Source organism: Hyalella azteca, unplaced genomic scaffold (genome assembly GCF_000764305.2).
Source record: "Hyalella azteca isolate HAZT.00-mixed unplaced genomic scaffold, Hazt_2.0.2 contig2099, whole genome shotgun sequence".
NCBI lineage: Eukaryota > Metazoa > Arthropoda > Malacostraca > Amphipoda > Hyalellidae > Hyalella > Hyalella azteca.
In genome coordinates, this window is record NW_025932386.1 from 652,635 (window position 1) to 671,207 (window position 18,573).

Here is an 18,573-nt window from a genome sequence, read left to right on the forward strand (position 1 = left end):
TCCTGAGTAGCAGAGCAATGGCCTTGACGCCCTTGGGTTCTGATATACGTAAAAACATTCAATTTCGTTCCTGCTGGGCTTTATAAATTGTGGAAGCTGTTCAATAAAGAACATTTGCATATAATATTATAAAATTTATAATTTGTAATAAGATGTTATTTTTTTATTATGGGTAAAATGAAGCAAGCACAGAACTCCGATGAACGCGATTGCGGTCGCCTAGCAATTGGAGCTTAGTCTACGGTGATTACTACGTAGATTTAAATTACTTGCCATTCTTCATCATTCAAGTACCAAAAGTTATTATAGTAATAAAAATTACCTAATTAAAGTGCTGTGGCAATAAAAATAATCGAATATGAGTATGAAGAGTATAAATAATCACACATGGCTTGTCAATAACGAGTTCGGGAAAGTACAGCCATATTAGATACACACATGCCTCGTCAAATACTTTACATATTTCTTAATTTTTAATTTCCATATTCTAAAATGAACGAATTACAGGTTTTCTATGAATTTTTTCTCTTCCTAAAGAAATCTCTCATAATTTTGACTGTAACAATGTTGCGGCTGTTTAGAGGTCTTAGTTTAAAAGTTATAACGATTTGTCCATGACACATATGAATATGAATTTTTCAATTTATAAACAGTTATGAACAGAGAACGTAAAAAATACTCTTTTAAAGTTGCCGGAGCTTCGACGACATAATTAGGAGAAAATCTCTGAAGATATTCTGAAATGAAGAATATTGCTATGAATTTAATGTTTTTCGTTACTTTGTTGTTATTGATGTTGATGTACCCTTGCAGCAAAATTATAAGGTAAAAAGTGTTTTAGTAAATTCTGTTAAAATTGATTACGTGATATCTATTTCTATTTGATCATAATCATTGAAAATCCATAAATTCCTTATTAATAAATACCAGTTTCATAATGATACAAATAGCATCACGAGCTAAAACTACAAAACGAGGAGAATAAAGTTTAGCCCGTACTTAAAGAATATCACGGTGGTATTTACACGCTCCTCACAAATTATTTTTGGAATGTAATATCATCTGTGTTTTACAATACTTCGAAGAAGATGCAGTGCAGCAAACTTAATTCACATCTGTTATCGCATTTCTCTTTGAATTCAAAGTTTTTAATTCAAGTTGAAAGAGTAAACGGGACTTGTTTAAAGTTAGCGTGGTAAAACCATATATTTGATCCTATAGACTTATTGATATTGCTACTAGAATTTAGCATTGTTAGTCTACTTATTAATATTCTGCATTCAAAGTAAGTGACTAAGGGGTGGTTTTCTTACAATTTTCGAACAAAATTACTTTTAAGAATTTTTTCACGGATTGCGCAATATTCAAGGATTGCATGCTTCAAAGTAATACAAGTTATTGGAATAATTGAAAAATAATTTCAAAACATGAATACTTCTATTTCGATTTGAGTCAGAGACACACGATCTATAAAACCCATTGTTCAACTTGTACGATGCGCTGCAAACTTAAAGTTTGGTATTTTTATCGACATAATCGTTAGTAAAAATAAAAAATGGAAGCATAATCAAAAATTTCTCGTCAAAGCAGTAAAAAAAATCAGATTTTTCAAACAAATTTCTGCAAACATCTTTCAATGTAGCAGGCTTTTTCTAGACCTTACGTATAATTTTATAAATTAAATTTTCCCTGCAGAGGCAAATTAATCAAACCATCTACAAATTTCTTCCTTCAATGAACATAGCAAAGTTATTGAAATGCAGCTCGAACTGTTATTTTAGAGTTCAAATCGAAGAAAATTAACTAAAATATCACATAGATGAAAGAAATATGGGAAACAAATAAACGTATCAGTCTGTAAAATTCGTCGAGTTGAGTCCCAACTCGCAAATATGGCTCACGACTTGCTGCGGGATGTGATGTCTGTCCCGGGTTTCCCAGAGGAATGCCCTTTTGCCGCCCGATCTACCCTCGTAGCCCGAGGGTACGACATCGCACGCAAAGTTAATGACACTCATTGTGTGGACTTCTGGTGCTCTCAAGTTCTGTTCAGTGACGCCATGATGAAAGGAGGAAATATTTATTATATGATAAGATTCAACCATATCACTGAAGAACATCGCAGGTGTTTCAAGAACATATCGCGTATGGTCGTGGAACATCACTCATGGCCGATGTGTTCCACCGATTTCATCTGTGCTACTGATGATACGAAGTTCCTAATGTCGGCTTCAGACTGCATGCCGTCTGAGTGTCGGGTCGCAGAAGAGGTAGTACTCTGCTTCATGCTCTTCACTACAGCCGTAATAATTTTTCTCTCCACGACCATCATGTGCGTAGTGATCTCATGCTCCGAGTTCCACAAACCAAAATACTACCTGCGATTTTCGCTGGCTTTTACGGATTTCTTGATAGGTGTTTTGGTATGCGGGCACGCAGCCTACAACCAGTACGTGAGTCTTTCAGAAGTTCCCGGAGACAGGTTCCAAGGATACGCCAATCTCGAAGACGGACACTTGTTCCGTCACGTGCCGAATTGTCTGTACGGAGTGTCGGACACGGCCACTCAAATCAGCGGCTTTGTGGCGTCTGCAGCGGTGATAGCGTCGCTCTACCAGCTCGCTTTCATGTCGCTAGACCGACACCTTCTCCTGACGAAGACAAACTACCGGACGCTTGTCACGGGTGAGACGACGGCCGTATAAATAACTTTTATGCTTCATGCTTCTTTTAGAATCGTGCCGATCTGATGTATTGAAAGTGTGTCATCAAAATATCGATACCGCTCAAATTTGTTCCCAGTTTGCTTGAATTCGAATTGAACAAACAACGATAAATTTTATTATTATCTGAAGAAGATTACGAGATATTATTAATCAGATGCCATTGATCATTGATGTTATTCATCATGGATGTTATTTATGACAGTATCGGTAGAATGAGTCTTTCAAAATTAAATGCATGGGTTATATTTTAAAGTTAAAAAAATCAACTGAATCATAAAACAAACTTTGTTAATAAGTATCTTTTCAGCAATCAAATTAAATATTTCGCATGACTAATAAATGACTTTTAACGAGGTTAAAGTCTCACAGGATTTTACAATTAAAGCTCAGTGATTTTTCAGTTCTACTCTAAGCTAGAGCATTAATTCTAGTTTTTCCTTCGCACAATTAAATGTTTCACAAGCGATTATGAATGCAGGTAAGCGCGTCTTGATGAGCCTGGCGGTCGCCTGGGGCTTTGGGCTGTCGGTGCCGGCGCTGCATTTCCTCTACAAGCCCATGCGCATCAAGGCGATCTGCATCAACTACGACACGTCTCCCTACGACGTGCATATCATCAACAACGAGAGCAAGATTGCCAGCGTCAACTACGCTGTGAGTTGCTGTTATTGTTAAGTTGCCAGTATGTTGTGCACTTCATCAACAACGAGAGCAAGATTGCCAGCGTCAACTACGCTGTGAGTTGCTGTTATTGTAAAGTTGCTGTTATTGTGTGCACTTCATCAACAACGAGAGCAAGATTTGCCAGCCGTCAGTTTACTTACTGATATTTAGGATTCTAAAGAGTTTTTCGAAGAAACTGATTTAGCTTTTTTCAAGTTATTTTAATTGATCAATCGATTGTTAAAAACTATGAAGATGAATTAATAGTTAATGTCTTTCACGATTCGATAATTCAAAGAATAACTAAAAATTGACATGAAGCCTTTTTGCACGTAAGGCCACACTGGAAGTGAAACCGCGTAGTTCGAAACCAAATACGACTTGAGTTCATTCGTTTTTTATCAAACTAAATGAGCCCATTTGAATGCAGTAGTTTTATAACGTTTCAACACTGAATATTACTTGCGAAATTGATCACTCTTCACAATAATACAATGTTAAGTGTTGAGCAATTTCATGAAACAATAAGTAATTTTGATTTTTTTCCATTTTGCTAATGGGATCATCGCCTGAAATAGTCAATGAAATGCTTGAATAAGAGAGTTAATGAAATACTTGCTGAATGTAATCTGGAAGTGAATGAAGCTGATATATTATTAATTGTTGAGCTGGCATTGCAACGCCATGTTGGAACGACACAATTAGTCATATTGTTAATAACGAAGCTTGTCGTCTGTTGCGCCTTAGCCTGTGATTCTAAAGTCTTTGATCAACGAGCCTATCGCTGAGTGTGTTATTATGCGTGGACGTTGATCAGGGATTCGGTAGTTAAAATTAACTTAGTCACTGAATAAAGAGTAATATTTCATAGCAATTATGGCTTTATTTGAGGATACGAGAAAGAGAGCATAAATTTCATGACTCGATAAGGATTACTACGGTAAAATGAAAGACGCCATAATTTCAGGGCTATGGTATAAAGATATTAACACCTATTGAACCAATTAACCTGAGGTTTATAATGCCCAGTCTAAAGATCATATGATGAAATGAATAAAAAATTTAATTTATTCATTTGAATAAATTTGAATTTATTTCAGAAATTCAAAGAAAATTATTTAGAAGGCTTGAATGTTGGACGGAAGAAGACTGCAAGGATGGCAAGAGATTTTGCTGCGTGTTGAAAGAAGATCAATGTTGTAAGTCAAACTCGAAGCGACTCATAAAGAGCTTTAATCCACAAGAACGCAATATTCTGAAACAAAATAACACTTCTATAGAAAATACAAAGAACGAAATAACTGGATATATTCATACATGAAATGTCACACGTAGAGCGGTAAATTGCTGGATACTTACAAAGGAATGAGAATAGCAGTTAACATTGCAAGAGTTGAGCCAGTTCTGCTGATAGTCAATACTTTTCGGTTAAAGTAACTTACTGGCATTCACTACGGTACGGAATACTATGTACATATGAAGACTACCCTAGAAACTTCACGACAATCAAAGACTTAAATTAGGATGGCACATTCCATAACAGAATAACCTACTGCCATTGCGAATTGCAATATAATTGCAGCGCAGTAATTGAATATATTTGATAGAGATTTAATATATTCTGAGAAAACTTTGATATAATATATAGATTTGCTGTTGCTAGATATAAATTTGATATAATATATTTAATACCTTTTATATAGATTTAATACGAACTTTACAGAATTAGATTCAATATAGATCTCAAATTAATTTAAAAAGCTTTTATATATATTTGAAATATGTCACACATAATTAATAGAAATTGATATAAATGTGCTGAAAATGATACAAATTACGGTATTCTTTAAACTTTTTATAACTTCCTATAGGAGCAAAATAAGCATATTTATTACAAACCAAGCGAAAAGAAAATGTCACGGCATCCGCACAGAATAAGGAACAGAGAAGCTGGTTCATATGAAGATTGAGAAATGCTTAATGACTGATGAGAATAGTGATTCTGAAGGCAGTAATCAACAGGCAGCACAAAACTGTAGTTCGCATGTATGACGAAGAGAGCGGACCGTCTCTCAGTACTGCTTAAAAAATGTGGAATGAAGTCTCGACTAAATGGCATACAACCCCTGACTTGGGTTGCCACACCCGACCTTTCAAAAGAAGCTTGCAATGCGAGATAAATAAAGGATGTTTATTAAATATTTGAGAATTCTCGAAAAAAATAAATCGTTGGTGAGAAAGAATTTCTGAAAAATCGTAGAATTTTGCGTTTCTGGGCTGAATGTTTATCGTAGCTATTGAGGCGCTGCATAGATCGTACAGTAACTGTCAAGTTTCGTGTAAAATTCATCACTTGTCAGTTAAGCAGTCTATTGGACTGGAAGCTGTAACTGTTGTGGAAGGTGTAAGTTACAGTTACGGTGGAAGTGGTTGTCATCCATCTTCCCTATTATTCAATACTCATATAAATACTCATTTGGCGTGCAGTTGTACCTACTGCAGGTCGTGCAAGTTACAGTTACGGTGTTGGTGGTTGTAATCCATCTTCCCTGTTATTCAATACTAATTTTAATACTCATGTGGCGTGCAGTTGTACCTGTTGCAGGCCGTGCAAGTTACAGTTACGTTGGTGGTTGTTGCTGTCATCCATCTTCCATGTTATTTAACACTGATTTTAATACTCACTTGTCTTGCAGTTGTACCTGCTGCAGGCGGTGCCCCTGACAGTAACGGTGGTGGTGGTGGTCGTCCCCGTGACTGCGATGCTTGCGTTCTCTCTGCGCACGATGCGCAAGTATGGCGCGTACAACCAGCAGCACAGCGTACGGCAGGTCAAACTAGCGCTTCTCCTCACCCATGTCACCTACAGCGACCCCAACCTGCTGGGCAACACTCATAAGAAGGGGTTAGTGATGGGGGAACACTCATAAGAAGGGGTTAGTGATGAGGGAACACTCATAAGAAGGGGTTAGTGCTGTCTCTTATACACATCTAGATGTGTATAAGAGACAGGGTTAGTGATGAGGGAACGCTCATAATAAGGGGTTAGTGATGAGGGAACGCTCATAATAAGGGGTTAGTGATGAGGGAACGTTCGTAAGAAGGGGTCAGCGATGAGGGAACACATTCATAAGAAGGGGTTAGTGATGGGGGAACACTCATAAGAAGGGGTTAGTGATGGGGGAACACTTATAAGGAGTTAGTGATGAGGGAACACTCATAAGAAGGGGTTAGTGATGAAGTATGGAAGAACAGTGCCGTTATCTAGCGCTACGCAACACCGCCGCCTAAGGGGAATAGTGCTGGGGCGTAGGAGATGCGCAACATCGTCTTCCAGAACAGACAAATCACAACTAGTTATTTACGAACTAATTTAGAGAGGTATAAAATAATTAGTTTCGTAACAGTGCTGCATTTCATGAAAAATCATGGATAACACAATTATGACTTACAAGGAGAAAAGCCTCATAACAACTAATATATGGTAAAATCTGTGTGCCGAAGAGAATAAATGTTCCCCGATTTTCTACAATAATTTAGTCTTTTGTTCTTCTGAAATGATCTAATTAAACTAACAATCCTCATTTGACTGACCATGGAGAGCATATTGCTGATCCGTAATTAGTTAATGCAAATTATTCCTAGAAGGGAGATCAGTGTTGGGGAATTCGAAATCAGCAATTAAAACGGCACAAGCGCAGTGAACCTCGAGCAGATTGACTGGCTTAATTTTCGTCCCCACGGTATTCCTGCACTGAAGTTGCTTCGCGATAAACAGTTTGTTGATCAGATCTCGGCATAAAGTTGTTAATGATACCTTCGCTTCACATTCTTAATTTATGTTCAAAGTATGGAAGTTGCGAAGTAAGTTTCGAAAACATATTTTGGCACTGAACTTGATTAAATGTAAGCATTCTTTTATTTTGTTTCTTGTTTTTGACGTGTTATGCTGCTTATACTTGACTGATCCGAATGCTAGGCATTGCTGAATTAGCCTTATTGGCTTAGGCCATTTACATCAAACGAAAAACAGAAAAAGAAGAAATCACATCGTCCAACACAAACAATAATATATTAAGACCAGCATACAGGCTATGTAAGCTTGCCAACACTGTGCCGCGCATTAGGCTGTCCCCAATTGCGCAGTTCACTCGATGCAATGTGAATAAATTTTATCAAACTTTTACAGGGAACATTTTGGGACTCATTATTGATTTTTGATTATTTGATAGTTTATATTTTGTATGTAGTGTTCTCTTACAAATGTTCCCCATACCGCAGCTCTGGCAAATGGTGGGGAGGTTCCCTCCGCTGGCCGCAGCCGCTGGCCACCAAGCTCCCGACAGCGGACGCTGGTTGCGCCCCGGCCGCTGTGGTCTCTTTTGATACCCCACACCGTCCCACGTCGCCAGGTTAGAAGCGTTGGCAACATTCAAGCATTAGAATCTATGTTTACGGAATTAACATGAACGCATGAAAGTGTTGGGAGATGAGAGGTGTTAAAAGCTGTGGCTACCGTGCAAGCCACTATCGTGGCTACATTTGTTTCTAACATCTTTCTAGAGATACGAAGCTTTAAAATATTCAAGTATAAGTTTTATATGCCAAAAATTATAAAAGATGTTTCATTACTGCGACTAAAATTAGTTAATGGGTTTAAATTAAAAGTTTTTCAATATGTATGCCCTAATTAATGCCGTAATTCTTAAAGTGGAATAAGCAAAGTGTAAAGTCGTTTTAGTGGAAGTCTTGTTGAGAAGTATTGACATCAGTCGCTGATGTTACGCTGATTTAACCCTAGAATAAAGCAACTTCAACTGAATCCGCGTGCTAATTTTGACTTAACGACATCAAAATTTTTTCTGTTTTCATGAAAATATTACAAAATATTAAAACATCTGTACAGAAATGATTCACTTTCCATGCAGAATAATGTTGGCTTCAAACATGCTTTATTTTTCTTGAAAAAATTGAAACCTAAACATAACATGAGTAAATAAAACAATTTATATAACAAATATAAATTGATATAATAGTTTAAATAACAAACATAAATTGATAAAACAGTTCAAAAAACAAACTTAAATTGATGCCATAAAAGTTAAATAAAATATCATTCCCGCAGCAGACCAGGAGAAGGAAGGCAGTCACGACAAAGCGGGTGGCGGGAGGCCAGCATCACAGGTGTGGTGGTGGCGGTGCTGCCGTCGGGCGCCGCCACCCGCCACCAGCCCGCGGCCGTCGACCGCCAGCAGCCCAGCAGAGCTGGACGCTGGACTGCCTGGCACTCGGCCCAGCTCTACCAGGAGCTCCAGACTCCATAAACGGTATAGTGAAGGATTTCCTTCAAGGTAAATGGCGGTGAATCAAAGTCGATTGCTTGTTGATTTCCCTGAAAAATTGTTTGATTAACATTTGTTCAACCACAGAAGCATCAACCAAATTCAACTATTAATGGCGGAGATAATTTTTTCCTTTTGGTATTTACAAAACTTTTAAAACTTTCACTGGGCCGATATCCTTCAATGTCCTTTGTTTGACATTCGGACTCAGTCGCCATGTTTTGACATATGCTATTAAGGACCAATTTTGTTATATTGCGCACTTAAATTTTGGAGCATATTTGCTACATTGATCTGTAAAATAAACAGCAATTTTAGCTCCGATCTTTTTTAAATGCACAATACCCAGCTAAACTTCACATTGGAGACATCGATGCTGTGATTATATGAAGAATAAATGCGTAAATCTCCAACAAGAGAGTATTAACACTTTTCATGGACTGTTGATGCGTTTCTTCGGTACATAGTGCGATATGATGCAGTCTATTATGCAGTACCACAGGCAGTTTCGGTTACGAACACTAAATTTAAATAATAACTTTTCAAACTGTTGCCAGAATGGGAAACGACACCCTATATCGTATACTGTATGTCTTCTTTCTTTTGTATTTAGCAATCACTTCGGTTGGTGTTGCTTTCTTCAATAGTGTTGATAACCTATTTTATTGCGAATGGCAAAGCAATAAATAAATAAACCTTTGTGCAGAATGTCAAGTGTGGAACGTGACCGGGAAATAACGCAAGCAGTTCTCATCAACGTGATAGTCTTCATCCTCGCCTGCTTCCCGATGCTCATTGTGGGAGGCTGGATGATGTACTTGTTCTTCACGCACCAGGTGAGGCTGGATGATGTACTTGTTCTTCACGCACCAGGTGAGGCTGGATGATGTACTTGTTCTACACGCACCAGGTGAGGCTGGATGATGTACTTGTTCTTCACGCACCAGGTGAGGCTGGATGATGTACTTGTTCTTCACGCACCAGGTGAGGCTAGTATTGGCTTGAAAATAAAGTTGTATAAATCAAGTTTTTATTGCTTTAAAATCGAATTTTTTTATCAGTCATGAACGAAACTTTCATAATTGCATTTGTGGCGGCTGTTTATTTCATATTAACTTTTTCCCTCTAAATGCAAACCGATAGCTGAATTCTAAGCATTTATCTTCTCGATATCATTCCACTCTACTGTATAAAATTAAGTGACATACATCGTAAGTACCATATCACTCTGCTGTATAAATACAAGTGCCATCCCTCGCAGGTGTCATTGAATCACCGTGCACCACTGAAGCAGCTGCTGTTCGTGGCGCCGTGGCTGCTGGCACTGAACAGCGTGTGGAACAGCGCCCTGCACTTCGTCTATAACCGCAACTTCAGACGCGCCACCTGGCGGCTCTGTGGCAAGGTCTGGCGACCACGCTGTGCGCATCGTGTTAAGAAATGATATTGATGATGATGACAATTAATTAATAATGATGTTGATAAGAATGAGTGATGATTATATCAAAACATTATATGTATGATAAATTTAAGAAGTGAGGGTAGCCGAAAGTAATAACCGCATGAGAAGTGGTGCTTAGCATCGTAGGAGATTTGTATAGGCAGTGGTAACGGGAAGGAAGTCGTTGATAGAGGTTGAGGACGAGCAGTGAGAAGCCAGGGTTGTTCGTATAATTACGTAAACAAAACCTAAGGTGCAATGCGGAAGTTTTTTAAAGTATTGCGATGGCGTCGTCAGTGTACAAGCATTCGGCGTCAATGAAATAATTCGGTTTTCTGTAATTACTTTAACTATGAAGATTAAAAAAAATCATCACGCGGAGCTCGTAAGGAAAGAGGCTGCTCACCACTGCTGGGCAAAAAAACACTGAAGCTCGACGGGCAAACTATGAACTCTTGTGCACTAACAAAGTGGAATTAAATGATGTGGCGAACTGTACAAATTTTTGTGGATATGTAAGCATGTTGTATCTTGATTATTTTTGGTATAGGTGATATTGAATATGATCAAAAAGGTGTGTGAAAATGCAAAAAATTTTTATAAATTTCACTCGAGTCTCTTATGCTCTAATTTAAGGAAATACTGACAAAAATGCAAAGACATATAGCCCAAAAATTACTAGATTGCTTAAGTCGCAAGTTTACCAGGAATTTAAAAGCAAAGAAAACAGCCAGAGTATTAACCATTTCTTAAGAATGAAAACGTTTCGGAGTCCAGCTCCATCGTCAGTTCAAAAGTTCAAAACCTATAAGAAAATAAGAATCAATTAGAAAACTAAATTCACATCGAAGATAAAAACATAATTGACAAAATAAAAACAAATACACATAAGGAGACAGGCCTATCTATTTACAATTTCAAGGGGATAGGAGCTGAAGGCTGCATTTAAACCAGGTTTCTGTTTAAAAATGTACAGGGATTCTAAAATCCGTAGGTCAGTAACACCGGTCGTGTAAGCTAGAACTCTGAAATCACTATCAGACACCGGAACATTGCACTGCTCGGCATGGACGCGCACAGCTGAATGAGGAGGACTTTTAAATTCCTGGTGAGACATATAGCCTATTTGCAATTTCTTAAATTTATTAATAATGTAATGAAACGAAACATCCTGTCTGAACTTTTAAATATGTATTGTAAAAGTTACCTAGCTTCTTTAAAGTGACAATAATTTACTTATAACAGAATTAGTATTGTCATATTAAACAACACAAAAATATTATGCTTAATTTCGGCAAGGAGCGACTAATGCACATATCGGCTAGAAATTTAAGATAATTGAATTACTTGGGCATAGATTTGTATGCTCAAGAAGACTGATGCCAAAGATATTACAGTTAATGCTTTATTATAAGGCAAAATGGGAAGAAACCGAACCTATTTTAATGTAATAGGATTAAATTGAGTGTGCATATACTCGAATGTTAGATTTAATGGCCCAAGTTGATAGTTACAAATTATGCTTATTATTTCTATATGGCATTATTTATCGTATTTCTATTTAATGATGTTTGAGTTTCTTTATTACATTTAATTTGGCCACATTGACCCTCAGTCGTACTAACGGTATAAAAATATTAAAAGTAAATGATTTCGTATGAGGAATTATATGCGAATAAGGAAATTGGCAGTTTTTGTGACGCGTTTCTTATATTGGATCATCAGGCATTGGCGGAAATTTTTAATTTAGTTGATAAGCAACCATTTGATGAGTAACCACTTGAAAATTAACCATTTAAAAATGTATTTATGTGACAAATTATTGTCCCGAAGTCTAATGAAATAAAGATGATTCGACGAGGTATTTCCGATCGATTCCTGCTTTTCCAGTTTTGGGTATTTTTTGAGTTTCTATATGCAATAAAAATAGGATAGGCAGAGACATTCAGCACAAGATTTGGATATGAATGGTAAACACGATAGGATTTGATCATTACAGTCTAGCCGTAGCCATGCAACAAACGCATGTTAACATTTAATAATTATAGCGTCCAAAGGAATGACAGAATTCCAAATGCTAGGATTTTAATATCTTTTGTTTAGTTATAAGCTAAAATATTACAATTTTAACAGACGATAACGAAAAACAATGAACAATTACATATCTTACTAAAGTATATTAAAGAATTGTTCTATGTACAGCAGCGAGAAAGACGCTTCACCATTATTCTGGGTACTAATTGATTCATGTCATTCGTATTTAATTTGGATCTAGAGTGCATACGATCCTTCTGATGGATCAGCTCGGTAATATCAGTATTATGCCAGTCAATTACAATTTTTCTTTCAACATTCTAACAATAGAAACTATTATTTTATCAAAACATTAAAGAGAGAAAGAAAGTTCATAATCTTCTTCTGAAATTTAATAGATGAAAAAATTATAATAACAGAAACGGGCAACGACAGGTTCATCCAGACATTGTATTTCCAAAGGCGGAATGAACGAAATTTTTGTATATCAATTCGAACTCACGAAACAAAAGTGCGGCTTATAATGTGCGTAGAAACATGAAAGATGCTCACTATTTAAGCAGATGCTCAATTATCATTGATTTATCGTAAATGAGAGCTCATCACCATTCAGGTATCAAGAGCAGAAAATGAATAACCTAATTCAAAGAAACAGGGAGCGGTAAGTGAGATACTGGTAAAAAATTGCCTGTCATTTTCAACATAACAGACATTCATCGTCTGTTCTTCAGGTATTCGTAAAATTAATAAAAGTTTATTATACTGCTAGATCAAAATGAATACTTTAAGGCAAACTTACTTCTAATCACTGACAAGGCATTTTTCATTTTCACATTTTGCAAAAGATGAAAAGGTAAAAGTTGCTTATTGCAATTATAGAACGAGGATGTAGATTCTGAAGGTACCATCAAAAAGGAGAAAAAGTCGATGGAATACATATCGTCATCCACCGAATTTGTTTTAATTTATCAAATTATTGCCAAATAAAAAATGTTCAGTTTATTTTGGACTATCTATAAATAAAACTTGAAATCCCACAAAATGCAACGCAACAGGGAATTGTTGAAAAATAATTTCCGGAATTAAATATTTCTTCCTGACATATTTTTCATAGTTGTACGTAGAAAATAATTAAATGCGTCAAGTTAAATAGGCGAGCACATGTAAGTTACAGCATCTGGCCACCAGAAGATGAAAAATATTACAAAAATTGGGCAATTGTATCGAGGGACTGCAGTTGTGGGTGTGATGGGAGCCAATGTTGTCGTAGCTGTAGTCGCAGTAGAAGCAGAGGTAGGTGCTGTAGTGGGTGTTGTAGGAGGTGTTGCAGGTGTTGTTGTAGGTGTTGTAGTAGAGGTTGTAGGTGCTGTGGTTGTAAGAAGTGAAATGCATTCATGGTTCGCAGGGAACTTATCAAGAGGTTGACATGTCATATTTGTGTTGCTGTACAGAGTTCCCTCTGGTGCGCAGCGACTCAACACTTGTCGGTAAGGGGAGCTGTCACCTCCTGTTGAGGGGAACAAACAAGTGTAGTACCACCGACAATCGTTGCGGTTAGCAAACGTACCTAAACCAGAACACCGGGGAACAGGATGGACTTGCGCACAAATTTTCTGTGTTGGGAGGAACTCTTTAGATGGTTCACAGGCATCTAATTTAGGATAATGAGAACCATCGCACTGAAAGTACGAGCCAGGGTCGAAAGGATCAGGTTTTTTCTCAGTCACTCCCTGGGTGCACGAGCAGTTGGTCTGAAGACCAGGTTTACAAACCCCTCCTCCAAACGCAGGGTCCGGGTAACACGATTCCTGTAACAAAGCAGCTGATGTTAAAAGTACGAATATGTAGAAAGTGGTTCAAACATCGATGTAATGGTGCAAGTTAAATCAAAATAAATGGTCATAACTAACATATATTAAATAATAATATATGGTCGGCAGGATGGAGTTGTTGAATAAAGAGCAGGTCTAAACATTGAACAGTCAAAATTCGAGCGCCAAATACGAAATTAGCTAGTCATGCATTCATACAAAATCAAAAGTCATAAGCCAGTCTCAGTATAGCTTGGGCATTTGACTAAAAGATAAATGCTTAATCATTTTCTCATGGAATCAAGCGTCCTCTTCAACCCATACAAATTTTTTAGGCTAATTTTGATTCGAAGCCTACTTATTCGTTTAATTATCTGGTGTATAAGAATTTTTTTACAAAAAAGGTGAAATAAGCGGCTTTGTCCAATTCACAACCTGATTTGCTAACCTCTGACCTTAAAAGAACCTGACTGCATGGAAAATATTTCTTACTTCTGGAACGGAACATCTGTCCACGAAGGCCATATTGTCGACGCAGATGACGGATAATGAACATGTGGCGCAGCCAAAGTAAGTTTGATTGTGAACGCAGACGTGATCGTGGCTTGGAGCTCTGACAGGAGCTAAGGGCTGCGGGGGCTGGCCAGGTCTCGGGTCCAGCTGAACTTCTCTCGCGCTGCAAAATTTATTATTTTTTTTAGGCTTTGAGTTCAAAGAATCTCTTTGAAGTCAGAAAAAGAAGCTGGTTTAGCGGAAATAAGGCTGTGCAACATTGACGATTTTAAATGAATAAGTTGTAATTATTGTAGTTATTTCGTATTTTGGTTGCATTAAAGCAACAAATTTAACATAGAAATATACTTTTATTGCATCATTCTCTTTCAGCAACTTCATCCTGATTTTCTTCTACATGGACAATTTCTCAGTTTTGTGCACCGGATTATATTATTTTTTTATTGACTTTTATTTTAATTAAACTCTCCTGTGCCCATTAATATATTAATTGTTGAACCTATTTCTATCTGTGATTATAATTTCCCTTTCGTTAGTCCATGAAGGCATGATTTAGGAAATTGAATAAACACATTTTATGCCACGTTAATTTATATGTGTTATTGTTTCACTTACATTCATGTAGTCCGCCAAGAATAAACTATATGATATTTTCGTATAGGTATATAAGTTTATTTTTTATATATATATATAAGGTAATATATATTCTATATCTATTATTTATGGAATATATATAATATATATATATATATATTTTAAAATATATAAGTCTAACAATAGCCGGACAGAGTTGGTAACATTACCGAACATGGGTTAGAAACCCGGACAAAATCGCGTCCGATTGTGTACTCTGCAATTAGTTTTTACTTAAAAACCGGTCGCGAAAATAAATGAACTACATTATCGGACATAAAAAAACGCCAACAAGGTTGGGGTTGGAGTTAGGGTTAGGTGTGTATAAAACCCTTCTTTACGTTGCTAGAGACCTTTCTATAGCGGTTGGGTCCAGCCAGGTAAATTTTATAACCTTTTTTCTCAATTTAGAAAAAAGTAAAGTCCGGATAATTGGAATTAAAAATAAATATAATATCCATATATATAATGTATATATTATAATTATATATATTCTATATATATAATATCTCATAATTCTTCTATAAGCTTATATTTCACTCGAGTTTTGATTATTCGTAATTTTATAAATTCCCACTATTTATTGATTACAGGTAGGTAGTTGCAGAACAGACATAGGATACGCATAGGATACGGTCGTTATAGGCATAGGATACGGTCGGATTGGATAGTGGCCAACATACCGGAGCGTAAATTGAGTGAAATGTTGTGTATTGTTAATAGATATCGTTCGTCTTGAAAATAAACAGAATGTAATGCAACAATCTTAAAGGTATTTCACATGATGTTCTATTTTCGTAGTCTTGATTATTGACTTGAAGTTTGAGTGACTTGTATGATGTATAATGTTTTCAAAGTAGTTCAAAAGTGACGAACGTCCGGCTATTTTTTTGATAGATCATAATAATCTTGCGTTTACATGCAAAATGGAGCATTTTTCGTCGCATTAAATATAAGAGAAAATGTCTCCTTTGTATTATAATTCACACCAGTATTGTGAATATTTTTCCACTCACGCCTTAGCCTCAAAACCCGAAATGTCGTCAGAAGCGAGCGATTTGCGTAGAAGCATCAGGGCCCCCGATCTCCGCAAACCTGCTCGTCCAACCTGGATAAATAAAATAAAATCATTAATCAAACCTAGAATCGAATAGACTGCATGAAAACAAGAAAGGTTCTGAGCAGTTGCAGACCATTGGTCTGCATTGCTTTTCAATTGAAATTATCCGAGTTTCATAAGAAAGCATTCGCATCTCACATGGGTCACGTGGTCATAATCGTCAAAGATTAAGGTTAAAACAACAGTCTTGAGTAATTCTAATCTTGGCTGAGATATCCTTATGTCATTATGAACTAATTTTTCCTAACTGAACCGATGCAACAAAAAAAAAAAAGAACGATGCAACAAGTAATTGAATTAACGAGTTTGAGTAGAAATCTTTATGATGAAGTTAATTGTAAGAACAACTAAATAAACAAATCAAGTAATTGATTAACAAGCGTAGAGGATTTACAAGAAAAAATATCAGAAAACTTTCGTTTCCACTGACTTTGAAGGCGCCGCCAAATGAAGGCAACGTTTAGTGACTGTCGCAAAAAATAATTGGTTATCGATCATGTTTCGCCAAATACCAATGTGTACCATTAGCCTTTGTAAGTAATGAGAAGATCGGTGGAATATTGTAAGTAACCATAAAAATAACACTTGCACAATTTTTGGCATTTTTTCGACGGAAAAATTATGTGAGATGTTTTTAAAATTTTAACGTAGGAAAGCTGTAATTGTATCAAGTTTGCGCATACTCATATCATCACATATGTAATATTGTAAAATATTCAAAACTTTTATCCGCAACACGTGCGGCATGTTGCATATTAATTTGTGTGTGACATATGAAAATTTGTGTATGATGCATAAAAATTTTTGCATCGTGCACTCTAATATGTCTATAATGTACACTAATAGGTTATGATGTGCACTAATATGAATATGATACATACTATTAAATATGGGGATTTTGCACAATAATATATAAATGATAGACACGAATATGAATTGATACATACTAATAAACTGTGTAATATGCACAATAATAAGTATATGATACGTGAATAATAATTACATTGTTTGCTACCATGTGTATGATGGATACTTATAGTTTTTTCTTGCTCGCAAGTTGTTATTTTCTATTAAGTGACTATTTAAAATAAATATATATTTAACTATTTAAATAAATATATAATAAAATAAAATATATTTTCGTGTCTATTTAAAACACGGAAAAGTTCGTTACGACTCCTGGGTCAAAGCCGCGATGAGGCAATTCGAATTTCATCATTTCTGAGTCTGCTTTCTTAGAAAGACTCAAAGAAGTTCAACCATACTTCATATTTAGCTGTGTGCGTCAAAAAAAACTCTATCATCGGAAAGTTAATGATATAAATAAGAGAAAAATTTCATGCAAATTTTCGTACCTCTCATGTACGAGTTTATTTGTTCACTAGGTTCGGTGGCAGTGTGAGTTAGGCAGGAATTATGCCGAAAAGATATCGAATTAAATTTTATTCATACAAGATTAGTAAACTATTACGAGTGTAATTATGTCCAACTATGCATGGTTATGAATAGTGCGTCGTGAATATTGCTGCCTCCGTCAATACATGATACAAGGACAAATGCTTCGACCTTCGACAAATACTAAAAAATATTTCGATTTTTAAAATAGGTAAAATTTAAAAAAATTATATAAACATTATTCAATTCTAACGCTAGTGACAATCACTGTGATCAAATTACCTGAAGGTCGGAAGATATTGTGGCCACAGCCAAGAACAAAATCACCGTCACAATGATTCCAGTCATCTCAGTTGTCAGCAATAACTCTTGTTGTCAGCAGTCAACTCCTGTCAGCAGTCAACTCGTCTGCAGTCAACTCTTGTCCGCAGTCAACTCTTGTCACCAGCTGTCATCGGATGATTGTTAACGGGCACTTGAGTGTCACTCCACAGTAAACTCTTATATTCCGTAGCCCTCCACGTCGATGAGTCATGCACGCAAGTATGTGTCTGTAACATATATAGTCTGTAACATATATAGTCTGTAATATATATAGTCTGTAACAGATAAAATAAAACAAAACTATATTCAAACTAAAAGGGGCCAGATACCTGTTATAAATGATGACATCTTTGCCATAACTTCTGGTAAACGCCATAAGGGACCACGTCAACTTTATTGCAACTTTTATTGCAACGTCAACTTATTGCGTCAACTATTGCAGTGCCTGCAGATATTATGACAAAAGTACTTTGGAATCAGGAGGAGTGAAAAAAATTTTGCGTGGCCAGAAAAATATGAAGAGGCAAATATTTGTTGACCGCATTTATTAAATATTATTTTAATAATATGC

The 18,573-nt window shown here is 36.3% G+C and overlaps 1 protein-coding gene across 1 annotated transcript; it reads right to left on the reverse strand.

Moving 5' to 3' along the window:
• Positions 1-13,351: 13,351 nt before the first annotated feature.
• On the reverse strand, positions 13,352-18,026 carry LOC125179348 (mucin-2-like). Its single transcript, XM_047885046.1, has 4 exons — positions 17,961-18,026; positions 16,180-16,271; positions 14,510-14,693; positions 13,352-14,014 (listed from the first exon to the last, which is right to left on the reverse strand). Exons 1-4 carry the CDS (start codon positions 18,024-18,026, stop codon positions 13,352-13,354), a joined length of 1,005 nt encoding a protein of 334 aa, XP_047741002.1.
• Positions 18,027-18,573: the final 547 nt, after the last annotated feature.